The sequence below is a fragment of the Piliocolobus tephrosceles genome, chromosome 19 (genome assembly GCF_002776525.5).
Source record: "Piliocolobus tephrosceles isolate RC106 chromosome 19, ASM277652v3, whole genome shotgun sequence".
NCBI classification, from domain to species: Eukaryota; Metazoa; Chordata; class Mammalia; order Primates; family Cercopithecidae; genus Piliocolobus; species Piliocolobus tephrosceles.
The window spans coordinates 9,462,358-9,487,050 of NC_045452.1; the positions used below are offsets into that span (position 1 = coordinate 9,462,358).

The 24,693-nt window shown below is 40.2% G+C and overlaps 1 protein-coding gene across 1 annotated transcript in view; it reads right to left on the reverse strand.

The window, feature by feature from the left end:
- The window catches only part of TTC28 (tetratricopeptide repeat domain 28), a 496,632-nt gene that overhangs the window by 86,989 nt on the left and 384,950 nt on the right, over positions 1-24,693 (reverse strand). Inside the window, exons 9-11 of the mRNA XM_031934623.1 lie at positions 23,266-23,395; positions 20,504-20,722; positions 18,243-18,408 (exon numbers count right to left, since the gene is read on the reverse strand). Coding sequence (XP_031790483.1) covers positions 18,243-18,408; positions 20,504-20,722; positions 23,266-23,395 — 515 coding nt within the window. The remainder of the gene's footprint in view (positions 1-18,242; positions 18,409-20,503; positions 20,723-23,265; positions 23,396-24,693) is intronic.

Here is a 24,693-nt window from a genome sequence, read left to right on the forward strand (position 1 = left end):
CTCTATTTCTTTAAAATTGTATTTCTCTTTCAAATGAAGTCAAATATGCAACAGATCCAAGTCTGTTTCAAGGTTGAGCTAAAATCACCAAAGCAATTACTTAGGGGGAGTTCAGGGAATTGTATGTAAGACTAAACGATCACTTTAATGTTTGAATAGAAAAATAGGTAAATTCTCAAGGACTGCTTAATTATTTCTTTCATGATGTGGCTTGATATGAACTATTTTTATTTCAAGAACTGTCCAGGGTAATGAAGGATTTATTTTTTGAAAATATTCTCCAAGCCAAAGGACTTTTATTTCTCAATGAGAAATAATTTCCCTTGCTCTCAAATTCATTACAGTAACATTATTTAAACGATACGTCAGATTGCATTGTGACAGAAGATTTCTCTATTTTTTCATCTGGTATATATTTCTACGTTTTTCTCTTCTATATTGTACTGCTGATGTCAGTGGGAATACCCAGTACTTAGAGACCAAAAGGAAGTTTCCAGAAGAGGAGGACAGAAGTCTACCAAAACCTCCAAAAAGACAGCAAAAGTCTGGAAAGGCAGTGAGTGAGTCATTTTCTCTTGATCTTTTTCTCTTCCTCAAACAAAATCATTCGAAAGCAATTTCAGAGCCCCAGGAGGCATGTTGGCACTCTGTTTTTGAGAAGTCTTTTTTAAGGCCCACATTTGTATTCTAGTTCCATCATTTAATTAAACATGAATCCTTGGACAATTCACTGAAGAGTTCTGAGCTTTGACTTTGTGCTAGGTAAAAGAGAGGCCACAATCAGCACCTCAGAGGATGATCTCCTGAGTTCATACACCTGTGTCTGACACATGGAAAATGCCCAAAAAGGTCATTTCCCTCTTCTTTGTCCAAAAAGAAGCAAGCTGAGAGGTTCTAATAGGAAGTGAGAGTTAAAATGTGAGCATTAACTTGGCATAACAGAGCACTCAGCAAAGCATCTTATATATCTTGGCTTATTAATATTATTCATTAGCATAAGATGAAATAAAAATTGTGTCTATCTACTGAGAAATTCTGTCTGCCATGGGAAACCAAAATGACAAGCATTATATGGAATCTGGATTCTCTTGCCTGTTTGACTCATTTTCAAAGACAAGTTAGACAAGTAGCTTTTTTTCTCCTTGAAACTTTCATCCAACTAAATTCTCTATCCCTTTTCAACCTAGCCACTTCTAAAATTCAAAAACACCACATTCCCAAGTCCTCACTATAAGCTCCACTGAGTTTCTATTTCTAGGATTTAAAGCACAACATTGAACCAAAGTACAAAGAAGCAGACAAGAAAAATACAATAAAGCATTACCTACACTAAATTGAAAGAAAGGTTGTACAAACACACACACACCACACACACACACACACACACCCACACACCCCTTATTCTTTTCCATTTTACTCTGGTATTAACCCAGGGTGTTCATTCTATATCCTCCTTTGGAAATAATAGTATTTTTACTTGTATATAGTCAGACCCATTCTAGCAATGATCAGAAAACTTCTAAGCTTCAGCTTTAACACAATTATAAATCAACAGTGCTTATATGGGTAAAAAAGGTAGAAATACTTCATGTAGTCATTCAATGAATACCCCCTGAGGCCCAGCTACGTTCCAGGTTCTATACTGATGTAAATTGAATAGATCAGTCTCTGCCCTAAATGGGCCTCCAGTCCAATGGGAGAGTGAGAAATTACAGAGTTAACCTCCACATAATAAATACTACCGTGATTAGGGACAGCCAAAAAATGAAAGACACAAGGTGCTGAGATAGACAAAAATAGCAGAAACCCACAAAAGTAAGACTACTCAAGCCTAACAAATAGCTTTTTTTGAAAACAACCCCAAAGAAATTTCTGTAGAGAACAGGGATGTGGTATCCAAAACATCATTAAAAGGCAAGTCTAGGTTGGGTCCTATAATTCCAGCAGTTTGGGAGGCCAAGGTGGGTGGATCACCTGAGGTCAGGAGTTTGAGACCAGCCTGGGGAACATGGTGAAACCCCATCTCTACAAAAAATACAAACATTAGTTGGGCATGGTAGTAAAAAAGAGGCAAGTCTAAACGAAAGAAGAGATAGTTTAAAGTGGATAATATCTGAAGGAAAGAAAATCAATGTTCTGTGTCATTCAGTCATTCCATTTCATCTTTATCACGAAAAGCTTTGTCTAACCTTGAGGTGATAATCAATATATGTGACACAGGTTCAACCTATTAAGTCTAAATTAATAAATATGCATATTAACTTACAGTGTAATTTTCAAGCTATCCCATAGCTATATTCTTTCGAGAGCACAGTATGTCAACCCAACTTTGGGCTTTAGCTGCAAGCATCCATTGCTACTCGATCCAACTATGAGACAGGAGGTGAGGGAGCAGCAAAAGAACTAAAGCCTCTATGAGGAACACACTTGAGGAGGCCCTGGTGTCAGGGCATGGGAGGAGAATAAGTGCTGGACAGCTGGGGGCCAAATCCAAAGGTGGGAAATGTAGTCAGTCTTTTCTAAAAGCAGGAATCTTTTATTAAGGCCACCAGAAAATGATGTGTTATCTCCTGACATCTCTAACTGGCAAGAGGCACACACAAAAATTAAGAAAAAGACAAGTTTGCAATGACGACTTTGTCTCTACCAGCCAGCATATTTTTAGAAGTGACAGATCCTTAAATCAATTCTGTCTCTCCCTGCTTATTAGCAGTAACTCCTCACTGCATTAGCATAAGTCTATCAAAAGCTAGGAAAGAACATCTCATTACTTAATGTGATGAGTCTTAATGTGTTAGTGGGAATCAGAAGAGTTTCATAAGCTGGCCTTGGGGTCAAGTTTTGAGATGTGGATGTTAGCTCAAGGTCTGTCATTAACTACCTGATCTGGATAAGTCCACCTCTTTGATCGTCCCAGACAATATTACATGTTGATGGCACTTCACAGGAGTGGAAGTGGGTAGGAAAAGGCTAGAGAAATGTAAGAAATAACTATGAAATGCATGTTATCACTGAGTCATGCTTTGTCATGTAGATGATGACAGGCTAATCACACATTAATGATGCTATGTTGACTGTGTGTGCAAGAGAAGGTGTGGTTTATTCTATCAGCCCCCAGTAGTTTGTTCTCTCACACCCTTGCTCATCCACTCATTCGGTAAACATTCATGGAGGCTTCTTGTGTACTAGGCATGGCCAGGAGCTTGAAGTGCAGACATTAGGCATGATCACTGCTAAGTCGTCATCTGGCCTGCAGGGACATTCATCAATGGGACTGAGTTCAACTGTCCATCTGTATTATTGAACTAGTTAACCAGTAAGTATCCATTAGGGTGCTATGTATCGTGTACCCATACTCTTCTAAATCCTGGTCGGGAGGTAGAGAAAGTGGGCAAACATGGGTGGGTCAGCTCCACAGCAGGTATCCTCCACTTCAACCAGTTTGGCCCCCATTTTTGGCTCTTATTCACCTGTGTAAGCAATTTCAGGCTTCAATGCATACTGAAGACATCTAGGAAAAACGATGCCCCAGGGAATAGAACTCCAGGGGATCCCATGCTATCAGAAGAAGTAATTGCAAGCTTACTAGAATGTGCATGGTGCAGAGGTAGCAGGGGGAAGCCGGCTCCTGTTGGAACAGAGGGTTGACACCAGGAGATAAGAGTGGGACACACAATGGGGCCTCATAGCCAACTTCATCTCCAGGCACTCCTCTGTCACTATCCTTCTCTGGGGCTGATGTGTGCAGGAGTACTCGGATGACAGTGACCTCTTAGAAAATGCTTTAAGTAGCAGGAAGCCAGAAGCACTGATGGAGAAGATAGGAGGCAGGTGGCCAGGCTAGTCCTGTGGGCATGTTATCATAAAAGCCCAGCCTGGTGTGGGAGAAAAGAAGGGGTGATTCTAGAAGCAAATGGGTAATATCAAACAGAGGTTAGTGACTGATTAAATCAACAGCAATAAATGAAAGGGAGATTTAAGGACAAATGATTCAAAAGCCTCAAAACTAAGGAAATTGAGAGGGAAAGATGGAGGCTTTTAAATAAATGGGAATAAATATGCACCTGATTGAGGAACTGCATGAGAAAAGGTCTGATTTTGGATAGGCTGAGTTTGAGGTGAATTCCAGGGGAAAGTCAAGCTTAGAAATCAAGGGAGACACTGAGCCAGGGACATATATCTGTGTCCTTGGGATAGAACAAGTTTCTAAAGGAATGTCCATTAACCAAGAGTGCCCACAGTTTTGGAGCAAAAGGAGGATGAGAAGCCACGGAAGAAGATGGAGGAGTTCTTGCAGATGCTCACCCACACAGAGGTGTGTGCTATGTTAAGGGAAGAAAGATATAAGCAAGAAAATGGTCAGCTATCAGACGCTGAAGGAAACAAGGAACTTGAAGCCTGAGAGATCATCATTCTCTTTCTCCAGGTCTCTGGAAACAGTGGGTGTGAGTGGGAAACTGGATCATTGTTCAGCACACATCCACTCCTGTGGGAGGAATATATTCTCTGCCCTACTGATGTTGCGCTTGATATGAGATTTGCTTTAGCCAATGAAATGTGAATGGACAAGAGGTAAGCAGAGGCTTGAAATGTGTCTCTTTATTTCCCTTTGTCTCTTGCAATCTTAACTTTTACCATCTTGACTTGTGGACACAGAAGGAGCTGACTTAAACTTAACAGGCAGTATAAAAAACAGAACCACCCCAGTTTACCCACAGACCCAGAACAAGAAATACATGCCTGTGGTTAAATATCTCTGAAACTCTGGCATGCTGCCTGGCATTACTGGAGGAAAACCTGGACAGTACTGTGTGAGTTGTGGGTCTGACACAGTTAAATGTGCTCCTTCATGGATGGCACCCTCTGGGCCTCCTTATTACTGTGCTCAAATCATAAAAGTACAAGCAAGATGAAAAACAAAGCCTATTTCAACCAGTTCAAAGAGGAACTTGGTGACTATATACTAGGGTTATTTTCCTAAAGCCAGAGAAGTCAGGATTTACACATTAAATATCTTAAATATCGATTGTTACATAAAGTTTTATAAAATCAACCACATAAAAAAAGACTGAGGAATTTTTTTATCTTGTCCTGGGGTAAAGTGCAAGATATACAAAGTAAGGGATATTGAGATTTGATAAGTTCAAATGATTTTTACAGAATTGGTTGTAGCAACATCCAGCTAGCAGCTGACATGGAACCAAGAGGGAAGGACTAAATGTCTGAATTAATCAACAGATTCAGAATCCCACCCTGCCCCTTCTCCCTCCAGCTCCTGTTCTAACAGGAATGCCATCCCAAGCTTTGGGACCATGAATAAAGGATTTGGGACAAGAGATAAAAGAAGAAACATCTGGTGTTCAACAGTGCCTCTGGCAGGTGTTCAGAGCATCTAACAGATTCGTCCCTGCCCTATAGCACAGGTGCAGAAGTGTCAGGTCCTAGTACAAGAGAGCCTAGGTCATTCTGAATTCCAAGCCCTCACATTTGCCAGTGAGAGGCTCATGACACTTTTCCCCACATCAATGTGGTCTGTTTTTTGTCTTTGGGCTGACACTACCACTCACCAGATTATCCCTCCTATGTACAATGGGATAACTTACACCTAGCAATTTCAAGAGTTCTGCTTTTAAAAAAGGTCATGAGGCCAGATGTGGTGACTCACGCCTGTAATCACAGCACTTTGGGAGGCAAAGGTAGGTGGATCACCTAAGGTCAGGAGTTCGAGACCAGCCTGACCAACATGGTGAAACCCTGTCTCTACTTAAAATACAAAAATCAGCTGAGTGTGGTGGTGCACGCCTATAATCCCAGCTGAGGCACGAGAATCGCTTGAACTTGGAAGCAGAGGTTTCAGTGAGCCGAGATTGCACTAATGCACTGCAGCCTGAGTAACAGAGAGATACTCTGTCTCAATCAATCAATCAATCAAATTAAAATAAAATAAAAAAGGTCATGAGAAATATAAAAGGAGATTCCATTTAGGCTATTTCAGAGGTTATTCAAGAAGACCAACTATAATTATCCTCTTGTTAAGCTGCTGACTTAACGCTAAGAAGCTTACAAAAGCCTTCTGAACTCATTTTGTTCTCTGTCTTTCATAAGGAGTAGAAATTCAAGAATCAGGAGCACAAGACGAGTCTACAGTGTGTCCCACTCATTCCTGCAACTGCGTCTCTTTAGTGCTCTAGTCCCTAATGTGGCATCAACTTTTTTTTTCCTCAAGCAGATATAGCTGAGCCTGAGTGAGTCGCTTCACAGATAAGGCTACGCCTGCCTTTTGGAAGCCAGCCATGATAGGAGAGGAGGCCACAACAAGACAGAACACAGAGACTCAGCCAGGAAATCCCATCCTATTTGAGAAGGAGCTCAACTTTGGATCTTACAAGAAAGGGGTGAGCATTAGGAAGCAGAAGCTGGGGAACTGTGATGTAGCAAGCTACAATCCCTGCAGCAAAGGACAGACTATCTTCCTCCTGCAAATACCATTCAACATCTGGAATGTCTGGACCCTTTCTTTCCTCCATGCCCTTGCCTGGTGAGAAACTCCTCTGCCTGGAATGGCTTTTCTCCCCCTACCCTTTAGGGCCCAGTTAAAATGTCACCTCCTTGGAAGCCTCTTGAATCACTGCCTCACTCCCCAAGTAGGCAGAGTGAGGCACAGCCCTCTTTGTTCCGACCTTTATCAGAGCAGTTCTCAAGTGGTAGATTAATAATTTACACGTTTGTTGCATGCTCCACACCATGAGCTACTGTAAGGCCAAGAATTCCAGCTATTATTCATGCATATATCTCCAGGCCCAGCATCAGCCCTGGCACAGACTACATGCTCATAAAATATTTTCAAAATGGTAGTACCCTCGTTTAGAATGAAATTGGAAACTCTTTGTTTTAAGGAATAAAATAAGTGCCAAAATATACTCTATCTACTTTTTCTCCACAGCGTTCTGGAAAGGATTGGGGGTAAGAAAAAACATTTGTCTTGTAAAGTAAAACCTTACCAATTTGGATGAATTGGGAGGTCAGTCTCAATTAGCAAAGATCCTTAATTAGAAATACTTTTAATGACAATTTTAAATGTTCAAAGACCTACTGTACATTGAATGAGGCTAATGATGCAGCAATGGCATCGTCACCAGTGCATGGGGACTGCTTTAAAGAACAGATAGAAATAATTTGAATCAGTCTATCAACTGTTCATTTACATCGATATGTTAAAGATGTCCTAGTTGCAATCCTGCTTTTGTAATTCATTTGCTTAAAAACCCCTGTCTTCTCTCTTTTTGGGGAGCTGAAGTAGGGGGGTAAAAGGGAATCTCTCTGGAACTGTATTAATCATACGTAATCTTTGGATTGTAACACTCTTCCATCATGCACAGTCTGTATTCATTCATGCATTCATTTTCTCATTCATTCAGAGACGGGGTCTCATTCTGTTGCCCAGGCTGGAGTGCAGTGGCACAACCATAGCTCACTGCAGCCCCAAACTCCTGGGTTCAAGTGACCCTCTCACCTTAGCCTTGCAAGTAGCTGGGACTTCAGGTGTGTGCCACCACATTGCTGCTTTCATTTATTTATTTTGTAATTTTAAATAATGTAATAAACATGCACAAAACCATTACCCAAAACAAAAGCCAGGATCTTGAGAATAACATACCTCTAATCATTTGTTACTTCCCAGTGAGTCCATTCCTAGCCTGAGGTAGGTCCCATCCCTAATCCCATAGCAATCACTCCCTGGTTGTCCTTTCTATACAGGTTTTATTGCATCTATCTGTATTCTGAAAAGTATATTTTTATTTTTGTCTTTAACTATTAAAAAGATGTCATCCTGTAGGTAATGTTTTAGAATTTACTTTTTCACTTATTAATTATTATAGTTCTATTATGTAGCCACTATCTTAGGGTTCACTGTGGCTCATTTGTTGTTGAAACCTAATAGTCCATTTTAGGATTGCACCTCTATTTATTCATCTACTCTCTCACTACATGTGGGTTGTTTCCAGAATTTTGCTATTGTTTACAGTGCAGTTTTGAAGATTCTTGTTCATGCACAAGACTTTCTCTTGGATATTACACCCAAGTGTAAAGGGTATGTACATATGTGATTATTTATTTACTGAGACAGGGTCTCATTCTGTCATCCAGGTTGGAATGTAGTGGTGTAATCATAGCTCACTGCAGCCTCAAACTCCTGGGCTCAAGTGATCCTACCACTTCAACCTCCTAAAGTGCTGGGATTACAGGTGTGAGCCACCTCACCTGGCTAATATTCAACTTTAGATGGTCATGACAAGCTTCTTCTGATGTGGTTATGCCAATTTACTCTCCCACCAGTCATTTAAAAGATACCTTGTGGACTGACCCTCCAATACTTGATATTGTCAGACTTGTTAATATTTGCTGCTTGTTATCAGTGTAGAATCAATGGAGTTATCAGCGTTATGAACAAGTATAATCTAAATTAATCAGGATTTTGAAATAAGAAAATGTATTTGGTTACAAACATAACTTTCACTGTAGAAAATTTGTAAATATAGAAAAACACCAAAAGGGAAAAAAACGTTAACAGCTATAGTTTATCAAGGTTTAATATTCTTTTACAATGAAGGAACATTTACCCCATTAAAAGGGCAGTCTACAATTGCAATTTATTTAAAACCCCTTGGAAGTGCTCCTTCCAGACCTGACCTACTACTGAACAAAGCCCTACCCAATCTTAGATTCCCTAAAGTGCCACTGCACCGTTCTAGGAGGCCAGGGAACAATTTACATACTGCAAGATGCTGGCTAAATATCAGAATTAAAAACTGAAGATGTGTTTTGAAATTCATAACATCTCCCTTATGGGAGGCTCATGTTCTATACAGTGGTTTCAGTCTACGCCTCTTTTGATCTGGGAGGAAGCGACTGGAAGTTCTTATTAAACACTTAATAAAAGCACTTATTTTATTTTTAAATTCATTTTCAGAAACTCCTTTGTAGCATTTTACTTCCTTTCGGCAGCAAGATGCCATTAAGGAGAGCAAAAACAGTCTGCAGAATAACAAGGACACCAAGGCTAGGCTGCGGGGAATTGAATAAAGGTGTCCCCCAAGGCATAGAGACTCAGTTTCTAGGGGCACAGTGCATTTTACAAACACTAGCCCAGCATAAATGGAGTCTGCTTACAGAACATCTTCTGGTGACTAAATTTCAAACTTACTGATGTCTAACCATGAGTCAGGTACTGTGTTAGTGAGAATTCAGAAAGAAGGACACAGCACCTACCCTCTAGGGCGTCACCATCTGCTTGGAAAGGCATACAAACTACATAAATATAAAACTGGAAAGAACAAAATAAGTGCTATTATTAGGTACATAGAGGGGAGCAAAGACTTGATGTGGACCAACAAGGATGGGAATAATTCTGATGAAAGCAGTGTGAAATATAAACAGAGCTCCAAAGGGTGATTAGACTATCACAGGAAAATACAGTCCATAAAAAAGTTCAGGCAGAAGGGAGAAGCACTTCATTCGGAGAACTAGTCAGTTGTTCATGCAAACATTTCTTAAGCATCTACTACGTTCCACAGCTGCCCTAGAGACAGGGAACACAAAGAGGTGAATGAAACTAACAACGGAGCTTCTGGAAGGCTTTTTTGAGAAGGTAGGAATTTGAAGGATGAAAGGAACCAGTCACACCAAGAGCAGGGGGCAGAACTTTACTGAGAAAAGGAAGAGCACGTGGATAACTCTAACGTGGGAAAGCCCTTGGTGTAAACTAGGAGGTGAAAGGAGGCCAGGGGTCACATGGAAACGCCAAGCTGAAGAAGGATTATAAGTGCTGTTGAAGGGTGGGTAGAGGCTAGATCACACAGGCATATAGGTCAGCATAAGGAAAGTGAGCTGGAGTCTAAAGACCATCAGAAACTCTGAAGACATTGAAGTGTGTTTGGCGAGCTTTGTGGTGGGTAGAAGGGCAAGGAAACAGAATCCCAAATACATCTTTGAAAGACCACCACTCTAGCGAATGGGTTTGGAAAGCCATGAGAGGGAGAGGGAGAAGAGAGATCAGACAGGAAGTGGTAGCAGTGGTTTAGGATAGAGATGATGGTGACCTGCACTGTACACATAGCAGTGGAGACAGAAGTGGATTGATTAAATATGTATTTTTAAAATACTTAAAAAATTTTTGGTAAAAAACATAACAAAATTTATTCTCATAACCATTTTAAGTATATGGTAGTGTTAACTATATGTATCTTGTGTGCAACAAATCTTGTGAAATTTTTCATCTTATAAAACTGAAACCCTATATCCATTAAACAACTTCCCTTTACTCCTCCTACCCATCCCTGAGGACTACCATTGTAGTTCCTGTTTCTAAGAGCTTGGCTACTTCAGATACCTTATTGTGAAATAAGCTAATCACACACAAAAAGACAAATATTATTAAATGAAATCATGTAGTATTTGTCTTTTGTGATTGGCTTATTTCACTTAGCATAATGACCTCAAAATTCATACATGTTGTAGCATGTGACAGGATTTTCTTCTTCCTTTTCTTCCTCCTGGTACAGTCTTGCTCTGTCACCTAGGCTGGTGTACAGTGGCACAATCACGGCTCATTATAGCCTCGACCTCCCAGACTCATGACCCCCTACCTCAGCCTCCTGAGTAGCTGGTACTATAGGTGCACCACTGCATCTGGCTAGTTAAAAAAAATTTTTTTGTAGAGACAGGGTCTCACTGTGTTGCCCAGGGAAGTCAGGAACTCATGGGCTCAAGCGATCCTCCTACCTAGGCCTCTCAAAGTGTGGAGATTACAGGCATGAGCCACCATGCCCAGCCGATTTTCTTCTTTTGTAAGGCTGAGTAATATTCCATTGTATACACCACATTTTAAAAATCTGTTTATCCATAGATGGACTTTTAGGTTGCTCCTACCCCCTGGCTATTATGAGTAGTACTTCAGTGAATATGGCTGTGCCAATATCTCTGAGATCATGGTTTCAATTCTTTTGTATATACCTAGTAATGGGATTGCTGTATTGTATACTAAATTCTATTTTTAATCTTTTGAGGAATGTCCATACTGTTTTCTATAGCAGCTGCACTATTTTACATTCCCACCAACAATGCACAAGGGTTCCAATTTTTCTACATCCCGGTCAACACTGGTTATTTTCTATTTTTTTGAAAGTGACCATCCTAATGAGGAAAAAGGTTTCTCATTATGCTGTTGATTTGCATTTTGCTGATGATTAGTAATGTTGAACATCTTTACATATGCTTGTTGTTCATTTGTATACCTCTTTGAAGAAATGTCTACTTAGGTCCTTCGCCCATTTTAAAATTGGATTTTGTTGTTGTTGTTGTTAAGTTGTAGGAGTTTTTATATATTCTGGATATTACCAGATACATGGTTTGCAAATAATTTCTCCCATTCATAGGTTATCTTTTCACAATGTTAATCATTTCCTTTGCAGCACAGAAGTTTTTAAGAAGTTTGAAGTGGTCCTCTTTCTCTATTTTTCCTTTGTTGCCTGTGCTTTTGGTATCACAACCAATAAACCATTGCCAAGTTCAACGTCAAGTAGCTTTTCCTCTATGTTTTCTTCTAAGAGTTTTATACTTTCAGGTCTTATGTTTAGGTCTTTAATCCATTTTGAGTTAATTTTTGTATGTTGTATAAATAAGGGTCCAATGTTTTTCCTTTTGCATGTGGATATCCACTTTTCCTAACACCATTTATTGACGAAATTGTTCTCTCCCCATTGTGTTGCCTTTGTACCCTTGTCGAAGATCATTTGACATACACATAAGGGTTTATTTCTGGGCTATTCATTCTATTTCATTGGTTTATGTTTGTCTTTATGTCAGTATCATATTGTTTTGAAAACTGTAACATAGAAATACACATATGAACATATATATTTATATAATACAATTATATATAAGATGGACATACATAAATACATACATATATATATGTATATATGGACATATATATTTTTTGGAGACAAAGTCTCTGTTGCCCAGGCTGGAGTGCAGCAGCATGATCTTGGCTCACTGCAACCTCTGCCTTCCAGCTTCAAGCGATTCTCACGCCTCATCCCCCCGAGTAGCTGGGATTACAGGCGCATGCCACCACACCCCACTAATTGTAATAATATTTTGAAATCAGGAAGTATGATGCCTCCAGCTTTATTTTTTTTCCTTAAGATTGCCTTAACTATGTGGGGTCCTCTGAGATTCCAAATGAATTTTAGAATTTTTTTCTATTTCTGTAAAAGTATGCCACTAGGTTTTTTTCTTTTTCAGATGGAGTCTCACTCCATTGCCTAGGTTGGAGTGCAGTGACGTGATCTTGGCTCACTGCAACCTCTGCCTCCTGGGTTCAAGTGATTCTCCCCCTTCAGCCTCCTGAGTAGCTGGGATTACAGGCATGCGCCACCAAGCCCAGCTAATTTTGAATATTTAGTAGAGATGAGGCTTCACCATGTTGGCCAGGCTGGTCTGGAACTCCTGACTGAATTCAGACGATCCACCCACCTTGGCCTCCCAAAGTGCCAGGATTACAGGTGTGAGCCACTGAGCCCAGCTGCCACTAGGATTTTGCTAGGGATTACCCTGAATCTGTAGATCACTTTGGATAGTATGGATGCTTTTTAACAGTATTAACTCTTGTAGTCCATGATCATAGGATATTTTCCCATTTATTTGTGTCTTAATTTCTTTCAGAAATGTTTATAGTTTTCAGTATATGGATCTTTCCCTTCCTTGGCTAAGTTTATTCCTGAGTATTTTGTTCTTTTTGATGCTTTGGTAAGTGGGATTGTTTTCTGAACTTCCTCTTCAGATTGTTCACTGTTAGTGTATAGAAACACACTTGATTTTTGTCCATTGATTTCATATCCTGCAGATTTACTAAATTTGTTTATTAGCTCTAATAGTTTTTTGGTAGAATCTTTTGAGTTTTCTACATATAAGATCATGTCATCTATGAACACAGATAATTTTACTCTTTCCTTTTCAATTTGGATATTTATTTCCTTTCCTTATTTAACTGCTCTGGCTAGCACTTCCACTACTGTATTGAAGATACGACAAAAGAAGGCATCCTTGCCTTGTTCCTAGTCTTACATGAAATATTTTCAAATTATTGCCCCTTAGTATGATGTTAGCTGTGGATTTTTCATATATGACCTTCACTATGTTGAGGTAATTTCCTTTTACTTGCTTGCAGTATGGTTTTTATCATGAAAGGGTGTTAAATTTTGTCAAATGTTTTTCTGCATCAACTCAAACAATCATGTGTTTTTTGTCCTTCATTCTGTTAATGTAGTGTATTATGCTGATTGATATTCATAAGTGAACCATCCTTACATTCCAAGAGTAAATCCCACACAGTCATGGTACAGAATCCTTTTAATGTATTATTGAATTCAGTTTGCTAGTATTTTTTGAGGATTTTTGCATTAATTTTTTTATGATAAACATTGATCTACAGTTGTTTTACTTGTGGTATATTTGCCTGATTTTGGCATCATGGTAACTCTGGCCTCATAAAATAAATTAGTAATGTTCTTTACTCATTAATTTTTAAAAAGAATTTGAAAAGGATTGGTGTTAATTCTTCCTTAAATGTCTGGTAGAATTCCCCAGTGAATACATCTGGTCCCAAACTTTTCTTTATTGGGAGGTTATTGGTTACTGATTTAATCTTCTCACTAGTTATAGATCTGTTTAGATATTTTATTTCTTCATGATTCAGTCTTGGTAGGTCGTTCAAAATGTATTTTACAGAAATATATTTCTATAAATCTGCAAGAAAAATTGATTAGAATGAGGGAAAGAGAAAATAATGGATGATGATTCTTTTATTTTGTCTTAAGCAACTAGTTATATGATGGTGCAGAAACCAGGATAAAGATTAAAGTAGAAATGGGGACATTAAAGAGTTAGGCTTTAGGTGTTTTAGACCAGAGATGCCTGGAAGATATCCAGACACAGATGTTTATTGACAGCTACATATACAGATCCAGAGCTCAGAGACCCCTGAGCTACAGTAGAGAGAAAGAAATTACAGGGTACATTTAGAGAGCAGAGAAGAAGGCCTAGTGGTTGAAATACAGTATTCACCAAGAGACAAGAATGGAAAATAAACCCAGAATGCCTTCCTAGCACTAGATCATGGTGACAGGCTCTGACACTGGGGTTTTATTCTCTGTAAAGCCAAATTACAAAAAAGTTTTTTTTCTCCCTTTGATATGACAGATTGTTTATTCATGGCTATTTATTTCTCATTTAAAAGTACTATATGACTAATTGTAAAAAAAATTAAAAATAAGGAAAAGTAAAAAGAATAAAATAACAAGCATCCATAATTCCACCACTCATTTATAATCACCACTAAAATATAGCCTAGTCTCTTTCCAAGAATTTTTCTTTTCATACCCATATTTTGTATGACAAAATTTAAATTATACTATACACAGTAATTCTATATCCTATTTTTTTCACTTAATATTTTGTCTACGTGATTAAACATTTGGCTATTTGATTAAAATTCTTTGTAAACATAATTTTAATTGCAACATAACATATTGAATAGATATAAAATAATTTGTAATTTAATTATTGTTGTATATTTGGTTTGTTTTCAATGTCTTCTATAATATATAAACTTAGGACAGATACTAGTATGTACAGATCTTTGCTCCATTTCTAAAATAAAGAATTTTGAGATCAAAGGGCATAAACTGTAAAAAGATTTTTTATACTATTGGCAAATTGTTTTTAGAAATGCAAAATCAAGGTATATCCCTACGATATGAGCCAGGTCATTCACTGCGTCCTTACTCTCACTGAGCATTATGGTTTTAAAAAATATTTCCTAAATTTATAGATGAAAAATAATACTTCAATGAAATTTTCTTACTGTCTTCATGAAACTATGAGATAGGAATTGCTCTCACGAACACTCCATTCCCGTAAATTCAAACCACGCCAATAAAGGGTTTAATTTTAATATTATAATAAACAAGATGAGTTTAAGCTCATAAAATATGAACAAATCTCTAACAAGACTACTCCAAAGCAATAGGAAAAACCTTATTTCTAGCAGTCTAAGGGGAAGATCGAGGCCACTGAGGGCAGCCCAACAAAGTGATGCTGAATGTCAAGCCACATAACCTGCTGGAGATCCTAAGGACTCATAAGAACTTGTTAGTGCTCTGTATAGAGCAGAGGGGAAATGGTTAACGTGGGAAACACAAGCAAGTTGCAGTCTTTCCTGTCTCTTTACCATTGATAAAGAGATGAACTATAACTCAAAAGACATTTTTCAATTCAAAAGGCACCTGGAAACAGAATTACTCAACCTCCAGCATCTTAGAAAAGAACTGCTTAGACACAGATATTTAAAGTTCAACCATGACATCCAGTGAGGAGCATGGAAGAGTGAGACCAAGGGTAATCCTCTTCTTTCTCCTGGTGAATTTTAATCTAGATATCTGGAAATTTGGATTAGGTAAAATTTACATTTTCATGCAGGCTGAGCCCCATGAATGTTTGGTTTAGACTGAGATGACTTGGATGTGGCCCCCACATTGCCAGAAGGGAGAGGCCACCTTCATGTGTGCAGAGGTTTCAAATGGCAGGTGTCATGCACTCAAGTACCTTTAGAATCTTGGTGGCCAGCAGTAGAAACACAAAAAGGGGAAAGCTAGTAGGGCAGACTCTGGCAGTACCCATTTCTAACACTATCAAAAGGAGGGAGAATCTTGGCTTAGGGACACAAAGTCCCATCGGCAAGGCTGACCCCATGGTGGACATGGTCACCATGCTCTCTTAGAACCCTGCTGTCCCTCCTCCCACAAGTATTTGAGTGCTCACTCTACAAGGTACTATACTTAAGATTAGGGATCCTGATGAATAAGGCAGACATAGCCCCTGCTCTCACAGAAATGAAAAAGAGTAAACAAGAGAGTATATAAAACCTTTTAATTAAAATTGTAGTAAGTGCTTACATAAAAATGTTGGGTATAATGAGAATTATACAAATGGGCATAAGGGGTAGGGAAACCTATGTTGGGAGTTGTAGAGGCTTCCTTAAGGAGGGAATATTTGAACTGAGCTCAGAGGATGAGGAGAATTAAACTGCCAAAGGTTACCCCAGGCAGTATGCACAAAGGTCTTCAGCAGCCCTGGGTGGAGAAGATCTCTCAGATGGTTCTCCTGCCTTCCCTTGTTCAGGTCCCATGCTTCTTGTCAACCTTTCTAACTATCATTTGGTTTCTCATGTAAATATACTTGCAGATAGAGAATGTACATAATACCTGGCATTCTAGTTTGTACAACTTTCTTTGAGCTTGGTTAATGAAAGTTCACTCCCAAGAGGCAAACCCTCTTTGGGCATGTTAGCAACATCAATCAGGTTTTCAAACTTAGAAGGCCACACTTCAGAGCTTGCCCCTCAGTTCTGGGATAGTAGGGGCTATGCCTTCTTTTTCATCAGGATCCTTGATCTCTAGCATAGTATCTTATACAGAGTGAGCACTCAAAATACTTGTGGAAGGAGGGACAGTGGGGGGACTAAGAGAACATGGCAAGTGCATGTCCACCATGGGGTCTGCCTTTTCGACAGGACTTTGTGTCCCTAAACCAAGATTTTCTCTACTTTTGATGGTGTTAGAAACGAACACTGCCAAAGTCTGCCCTGCTGGCTCTCCTACTTTTGGGTTTCTATTGCTGGCCAATCATGCCCCTCTAACTCTCACTTGGGACATGTAATACCTTTGGTCAGGTTATAGTCTAATCACACTGGCCTGAATTTCTGTCTGCTGAAGCAGCTTTGTATACCTCTGGTCTAATGTCTAACCTAGTTTATTATGGTCATTTATAATTTCAATCTCAGAGGGCAGTCTTACTTCCAAGTTCTTGGGAGTTACCACCCTGTCAACCCCTGTAATTGCCAAACTGTTGCCTGGGTTGTTAAGGATGGGGATACTTCAGGATGCACAACAGTCATAGGATAAATAAGAGAAGCATGTGTGCATGTGGCTAAAGCCTGTTCCTACTTCATAAAAACAGAAGCTAGAAATGAAATTCTTATATTTGGCTATTTTCTCAAAATATGATATTAATTTTGAAAATCAGAAACAGAACAAGCACTGGCCTGGAAGTCTGGGTGAGATCTAGACTGTTTTGATCCTGGCTCTGACACTAAGTTGGCTGTCAGCAAGTCCTATTTCAGTGTTAACTTCTGTTAAATAAAGGGGTTGGACTAGATGACTACTACAGCCCCTTCCAATATTGACATTACATTATTCAATAATTATTTTTCACCTAACTCTTTCTTCACCAACTTAATAAGCATCCCAAAGATCAGTCCAGCTGCTGGCAGCAACCACCATATACTTGGAAATCTGGGTGAAGCATCTCTAAATAAATTACAGAATTACCTACGGATTTTCATGATTACAAATGAAATCATTCAGGAGATGAGCAGAGATTCTTGGGACCTGATACAAGCTAACACAGCAGATTCTCTGACACACAGATCTTCTGGATTCTTGGTAATCACTGGATGGAGAACGGAGATGCCTGGGAAATCTGGTTACAACCCAGCTCTAAGGTACCCTCTTCCTTTGATTTCCCCTAGAAGCAGGGTGCTTTTGGAAATTATTTTTTCATATGTAAAATAGTCAATCATTATGATAAAATGTTTTCATAAGCTTATACCTTTTACAACCTTAGCAAAAAGCAGTTCCCTTACCTATTCTTCACATTTGGGAGTTCAGCTCCTTTCACCTCACCCCTCAGCTCACAGATCTGTGCACATATCCTGTCACTGGTACTAAATTACTCTCTCAAATAGGTGTTCAGCTATAGTACAAACAAACTTATTATAATTTGTTTATAACAAAAAATAATCTCAGTTCTAATTGGCCAGTATGTTAAATTCAAAGCCATGTTTATGTTTAAACAGTTTACAAATCCTGCTTAGAGAATGGGCATGTCTGACGAGGCCCTTCCCCATCTGATGGAAAATCACCAAAAAGAATAAAGACAGACCACTAAGGGGCTTACACTCCAGAGACACATATTTGTTTCTGCTGCAGCAGCTGTGAACAGACTGAGCACAATCACATGGATTCCAAAAGATTTCTTCTGTTAGTTCAAATAGAATGTTTACAAAAAATAATACCCTGAGATTTATCTGAAAATGCGCTTGGGGATGTTTTACTACTTACCTTGAGTAGTGAGACTCCACCCCCAGGGCCTCCCGGACACTGGCAATGTGCTGCTCCAGGGCTGATCCAGTTGCCGTTGGAAGGGTTGCACTGCTGCTGGCCTGGAAGTCACTTGAGTTTTCCACTGTGTTCTCACCCAGGTAGTGTTCATTAAACTTCAGAATTCCTGAAGCAAAACAGGCACAGCTGACATTATACACAATTAGGGTCAGGGAAAGGAGAAGTTGAAGGCAGGGGACAGGACTGCCAATGGTATGTGACTTCTTTGACAAGCATGCCATCCTGCAAACTCTGTGAAAAAAATCCTGAAATCCAAGGTCTCAAGAGGGCTTTCTCTATTTTGGTCAGTATCCTTTTCACAGCTTTTACCATTAACTGTGGTGCTTGAAACCAAGGAATTCTAGATACAGTCTCAGAAGCTCCTGGAATTATGACGACTTCATATGTGTTTCAAAACAGATGCTTCTTAGAAGCACCAACTAGGGAAAGTCTCCTTTCAGGAATAGTGCATGAGTACGCCAAGACATATTCCTTATACAAACTGAAATCCCAAAGAAAAATATAATTGACCAAGTGGAAATTGTGTTCCAACAGTGCTTTCATTTCACAAAAGCAAATTATAATAAACATGTAGTATAAAGGCCAGATAAAAACATTTTAAATCATTTTTAAATAAGACTAACTGTCAGTGGTTATTAATGAATTAAACGAGCAAAAAATGATGGCTGCATGAAATTGAGGCAGTCCACAGTGGTTTTCTGGCAATAAATAGGATATATTCTCAAATGGTAATGAAGTGTGTCAGCCCTGGAAAACGCTGGTCCTCTCTGATTGGATTAGCGCCCTCAGTGAAAGCTTCAGAGCCTCATTAAGAGCAAAAAGGAATGGAAAAAGAAACAATAGGAGCCTCATTATACATGGCTCATTATTACAGGAATTCAGATATACCACCTGTCAAATCATGTCCCCAAGATGTAACAACCACAGAGAGAAGGAGTTTGATACCTCCCAGTCATCAACTGTGTCCTCACGAGTATCAGTGCCACTCTGGGAGCTGGGATCCACAAAGATTCCACTGTGGCCAACGTTTACTAACCAAGTCACTGTAAAAATCACAATTTAAAACCTTTAGCATTAAAAAGGTCAGCTGTAAGAACACTCTTTGTGGAAAGCCCATAAAGAACATGGAACTAAAGGGAAAAAATTATTAAAAACAATGCCGAGGTACAGAATGTATAGGCACAAATGCTCAGAGCCTAAAGCTGTCATCCAGCCATCTTTTTTTTTTTTTTTTTAAATCAAAGGGATAGAAACATAATCAAGAAAATCTTGTCAATTCTCGCTGGCAGTTAAAGTTTTTGAAACTGGCTTACAGATATTCAAGCAGCCCATTCTTTTTTTTTTTTTTTTTTTTTTTTTTTTTTGGCGGGGTCCTCTGTCGCCCAGGCTGGAGTGCAGTGGCGCGATCTCGGCTCACTGCAAGCTCCGCCTCCCGGGTTTATGCCATTCTCCTGCCTCAGCCTCCCGAGTAGCTGGGACTATAGGCGCCCATTCTTTAAGATTACCAATTATAAGATCCACTTCCCCAGTCAATAAACTCTAATTGGATCTGGTGTGTCTCCAACTTGGTAAAGCCATCAGCATTTTATTATGCAAAAAATATGGCCCTAACAGCTAATTAGTGTTTCTGTATTTAGTGAAAGTGTTACAGCCTGAACATTTAATGCTGATTTAATCAAAGGAGATTTTTACTTCTGAAATAGATTTACAGCAGAACTGGTTAAAAATGGGTTCTGTTAAACTCAGAAATTTCAAGCATAGGACTTATTTATAACATGTGATAGAGTTGCCATTATCATTTTAGTCTCCTTAACTTTGCCATGACAAAGGGTCACAATTATTAAACCATATCTAGAAAGAATTCATTAGGTCTTGCAGTCATCGCTTTATTAGCTAATGAACAACAGCTGCCTACACACAGGGCTGCTAGTGAAATTAACTCTTCTGCTCTTAGTCTTCCTTGATAAATGCTTCTACATTCAACAGTGATGAGCAGCGATTTCTTGGGGGAATGAGAAAGCTGGGCTGTCTTATTAATTGAATGCCCCACCACAGCATATCCACTGCCGCTGAGGTTTTGCTAAAATCTGACATCAGTTCCTTAGCATGATCTATGATGATGCACCTCTTCCACCTCTATTCATTAGACTTTTACAGGTCTAGTCTTCTAATTGCCCTGTTCCCACAGAAAGATATCTTACCTGCCCCAGGAGCAAGCAGCCAGCTATACAGATAGCCTGCAGCCAGGGAATAGTAAAGCACTAGTCCCCTCTGGCCATTAACCATCTCTAAGATCTGATCAATAGTGACTGGGGAGTAGGGGTCAGAGTCCTGTTGTCCTGTTTGTCGTTCCACCAGAAGATCAGCAAATGCCCTTGTCCGTCCCCTTTCTGCCACGGCCAGGGCTTCATCATGATGGCCTAGGAGACAAAGAGATACGCTGAGGAGTCCATAGTGAATGTGCTTACTTAGAGAGGCCTATCAGGGATGGCCATCAAATCCTGGGCAGAAACCTCACTGCCTCTGCTCTCCAATATGTGACAGAATCTCAGTCATACTGCTTCGAATTCAATTCCCTGCCTCAGATGGTGGGTGCAGTGTCCTGCATGACTGATTCCACACTACCCTAAGCCATCAGGCCTTCGCCTGTCTTGCAGCCAGCGCCACAAGAGAGCTGATCTAATTCAGTGCACTAGTCCTTAGCCCTGCCCCATCTCTGCTCCACCACCTGAGTTGCTCCCTAACCTGGCTTTTTTTTTTTTTTAAACCTCCTGCCTGGGTTTTGACACCAAGTTTATTGGTGTCACTTGGCTCTCTCTGTGTCTTTTTTTTTTTTTTTTTTTTTTTTTTTTTTAGACAGGGTGTCACTCTGTCTCCCAGGCTGGAGTATAGTGACGCAATCTTAGTTTACTGCAATCTCTGACCCCCTGGGTTCAAGTGATTCTCCTGTCTCAGCCTCCCAAGTAGCTGAGATTACAGGCATGTGCCACCATGCCTGGCTAATTTTTGTATTTTTAGTAGAGACGGGGTTTCACCATGTTGGCCAGACTGGTCTCAAACTGCTGGCCTCAAGTGATCTACCCGCCTCAGCCTCACAAAGTGTCTGTGTGTCTTCTGACTCTCTCTCCTCCCTCCATGCAGGCCCTCTATGCATAACATTGTCCAGCCTTATCCATTTCTCCCCAAATTATACCTCCGTCCATTTACGCATGCCAGTCCCTCTCCTGGGCGTGCCCTCTTCCCTTTCACTGGCCTTGTCTCAAGAAGAGGGATGCTAACAGTTGTCCTGCCTATCGCAAAGGGCTAGTTTGAAGATTAAATGAAGCACTACATGAAAAGATGCCTGGTAGGCCTACGTACATCACCACATGTATAACAGGTAGTAGTAGTGTTGTTGGAGCTGATATCTCATTCCATTCTGGGCTCCAACACACTTTTTCCCTTATCCCCAGGGGCAAAGAGTTTAAACTTCTCAGGTCTCTATATCTTTAAAATTGCTTCTCTATCTCAAGCTTTTCCTGTCTTTTAATCAAATTTTGAATCCCACTTTCCTTAAGAAACTGGTCTATAATCTAGTTTAACAGCTAATGCACCAATATGAAAGCACAAAAAATGTAAAGGAATTGTCTATAAATGCTGAAGGAACACAAAGCAGAGGATTTACTTTTGTAATAAACGTAAATATGGAAGAGTTACTATAACCAGAGTCCAAAGAAAGCAGACAGAAGCAGACCAGATGCTGCAGCTGTGACAGCACTTCAAGGATGCCTTGCTTCCTGCAGTTTGGGTATCAGAAGCAAGTGGAGATTTATATGTGTGTATGTAAATGTCTCCTTTTACTCTATTAAGTTATTAACTGGAACAGCAGGGACAATTTCTGTGCACATTGGAAAATCGGCCCCTAAGTGCTAGACAGACTTAACACTGTGATTATAATAGATAATAAACTGTAATCGCAGGCAATGAACGCATTTAATAGATACATTTTTCAAGAGGAAATTTGAGTCCTTCCTATATATACAGCAAAAGACAGGTTATCGAAAAGCCCTCAACATCCAAATTCAAAGCCTTTGTTAGTTCCAATAAATATCTCCTGGGAAGAGGCAGATGACAGGAGAGCTGGAAGGGACTGGCTGACTATTTAAGGCCCGGGTGAAAGAAGATGCATGCTGCCCTAGTGTGATGGGGCACATAGGCTTGGGAGAATCATCACTGACTATGCCACAGCCTAGGAGGCAGACCCAGGTGGCAACAACATTTATTAGACAGCAACCTTGAAAGATGTGTGGATGAGGAAACAGAGAAGAGGCCAGGTGTCTTCTCAGGTACTTCCTCTTAGTCAGATGCTTGAACCACACGCTGGTGTTAAGAGGGAACCTGGGGAGGGCACACCTGGTTCAAGCATCCCTGTCTCAAGGACACTTTCTCTGGCTCCTGGACCCACCAGACAAGAGACTTTGTTTTAGGCTGGGTGTGATGGTTCACACCTGTGATCTCAGCACTTTGGGAGGCCAAGGCAGGAGGACTGCCTGAGCCTAGGAGTCTGAGACCAGGCTGGGCAACATAGTGAGACCTCATCTCTATTTAAACTTTTTTTGTCTTTTTTTTTTTTTTAAAGAGACTTCGTTTCCACAGCATCTGAGTTTATCCTAGTGCCAATCAGCACTGTACTGGACTCACGGACTTATGTCTCTCCACAGGGTAGGAGCTTCTTGGGGTCAGGAACCAGGCCTTCTTGACTGTAATCCCCAGAGCAGGCACTCGGCACATGGTAGGAGCTCTGCTAATCTTTGTTGAATAAATGAATGAATGTTCAATGACTGGTTGCAGTTATGGCTTCACAATCTGTTGTCACAACAAATCATGCTTCTTCACAGCTGTCACTAAACAACTTGGACACATGGATGTGCACCCGTGCATGCTAGTGCACACATAAGCAAGGAGTAACCCCTGCTGTTCTCACCTAAGGTGACGAGCACCCGCTGCAAGGCCTGGTAGGATGATGTCTGCAGGTCAAAGAGGGAGAGTTTGTAGTCCGTGCTCAGCTGTGCCTCGTGTCGGATCGTTTCAAACAAGGCTGATGCCCTATAAAGCTGCAAGGAGGGAGAAAGAACATCATCCATTCCCCAGAAACCAATGTCCAGCTGTTTACAGACTAGAGACAACTTCTGCTCATATCTTTGTGCACATCCAAAATATTTTTTAAAGATTTGAAAGGAAGAGTCTTATGTCCAGGTGTAAGGAAAATTGATGTGCTGTGGTCAAGAACAGGCCAAGACAGACATCCAGTCCAGCATGACTCAGTGAGTTTGCAGCACAGGCGCACAACTCTGCTAGTTATGTAACCACGCCATGTGAAGCGCATTAGGTGACCACCTATGTGATCAGAGCCACCACTGTCTTTAAAAGGCATAATTACCCTGCTAACGCCGTATACATGGCTCGCGCCCGGGCTCGCTCGTGCCCAGAGAAAGTAAAGCCATGGTGAAACTGTCTACACTTCCTCGAGTGTTTTTCCAGCTACCTGCCACTCGCCCACTGACTCCCCTCGGACCTCAGTTAGAACCTGACACCAGGTAGGTCCTTGTGGACCTGAAAAGGCATCAGATCATACCCAGTAAATTACAGTTTATATAATCAATTTTTGACAAATAAGGGGATCTAAAAGACAGGAAATATAGACTTATGGTCTTAAAGATATTAAAACAGATATTAATCCACCAAGTGCTGATTTCTATTAAAACAAAAAGCCTCTCCTCTTGTCATCAGGCAATTACAATTCACCACCCTCAGGCCTCATGGTGAGGAAGGATGGGAGTGAGAACAGGTATGGTGGAGGCATGCTGGAAATGGACAAGCCTGAGGGGAAGAGAGCGCCACACTCTCTGAAGGATGATAGCTCTTTGCAGATGGTTCAGTGCCCCAGGGTCAGATCATCACTGGGCAAGCTCTTCAAGGAGCCATGCCCACTGACATAGACACTCTGAGGAACAGATAATTGCTATTCCGAACGGAGTCACTGTCCTGATGCTCTAACAGGCTTCTCCATCAGTGAGGCCACAGACTTTTCTGACTCTGATATTTTCTTTTTTTTTTTTTTTCCCCTCATGCCACACTGTCTAAGATGACTCTGATATTTATATGCTGGAAACTCAGTATCAAATTTTAAATTTATCCAAACTTAAAAAGCAGAATTCTAAGACTACTTGCTTCTCAGCCTTTTGGCTAAGATCAAGTACAGAATTCTAAGACTAAGAGACATAGACCCAGAGAGCGGTAAGAGAATATGTTCCTAACTCTGCCACTAATTGGCTGTGTGACTTTTGGCAAGACTCAGAGACTCAATTTCTTCCTCTCTATAAAGAGGATAGTTTCTACCTCACAGGGTTAT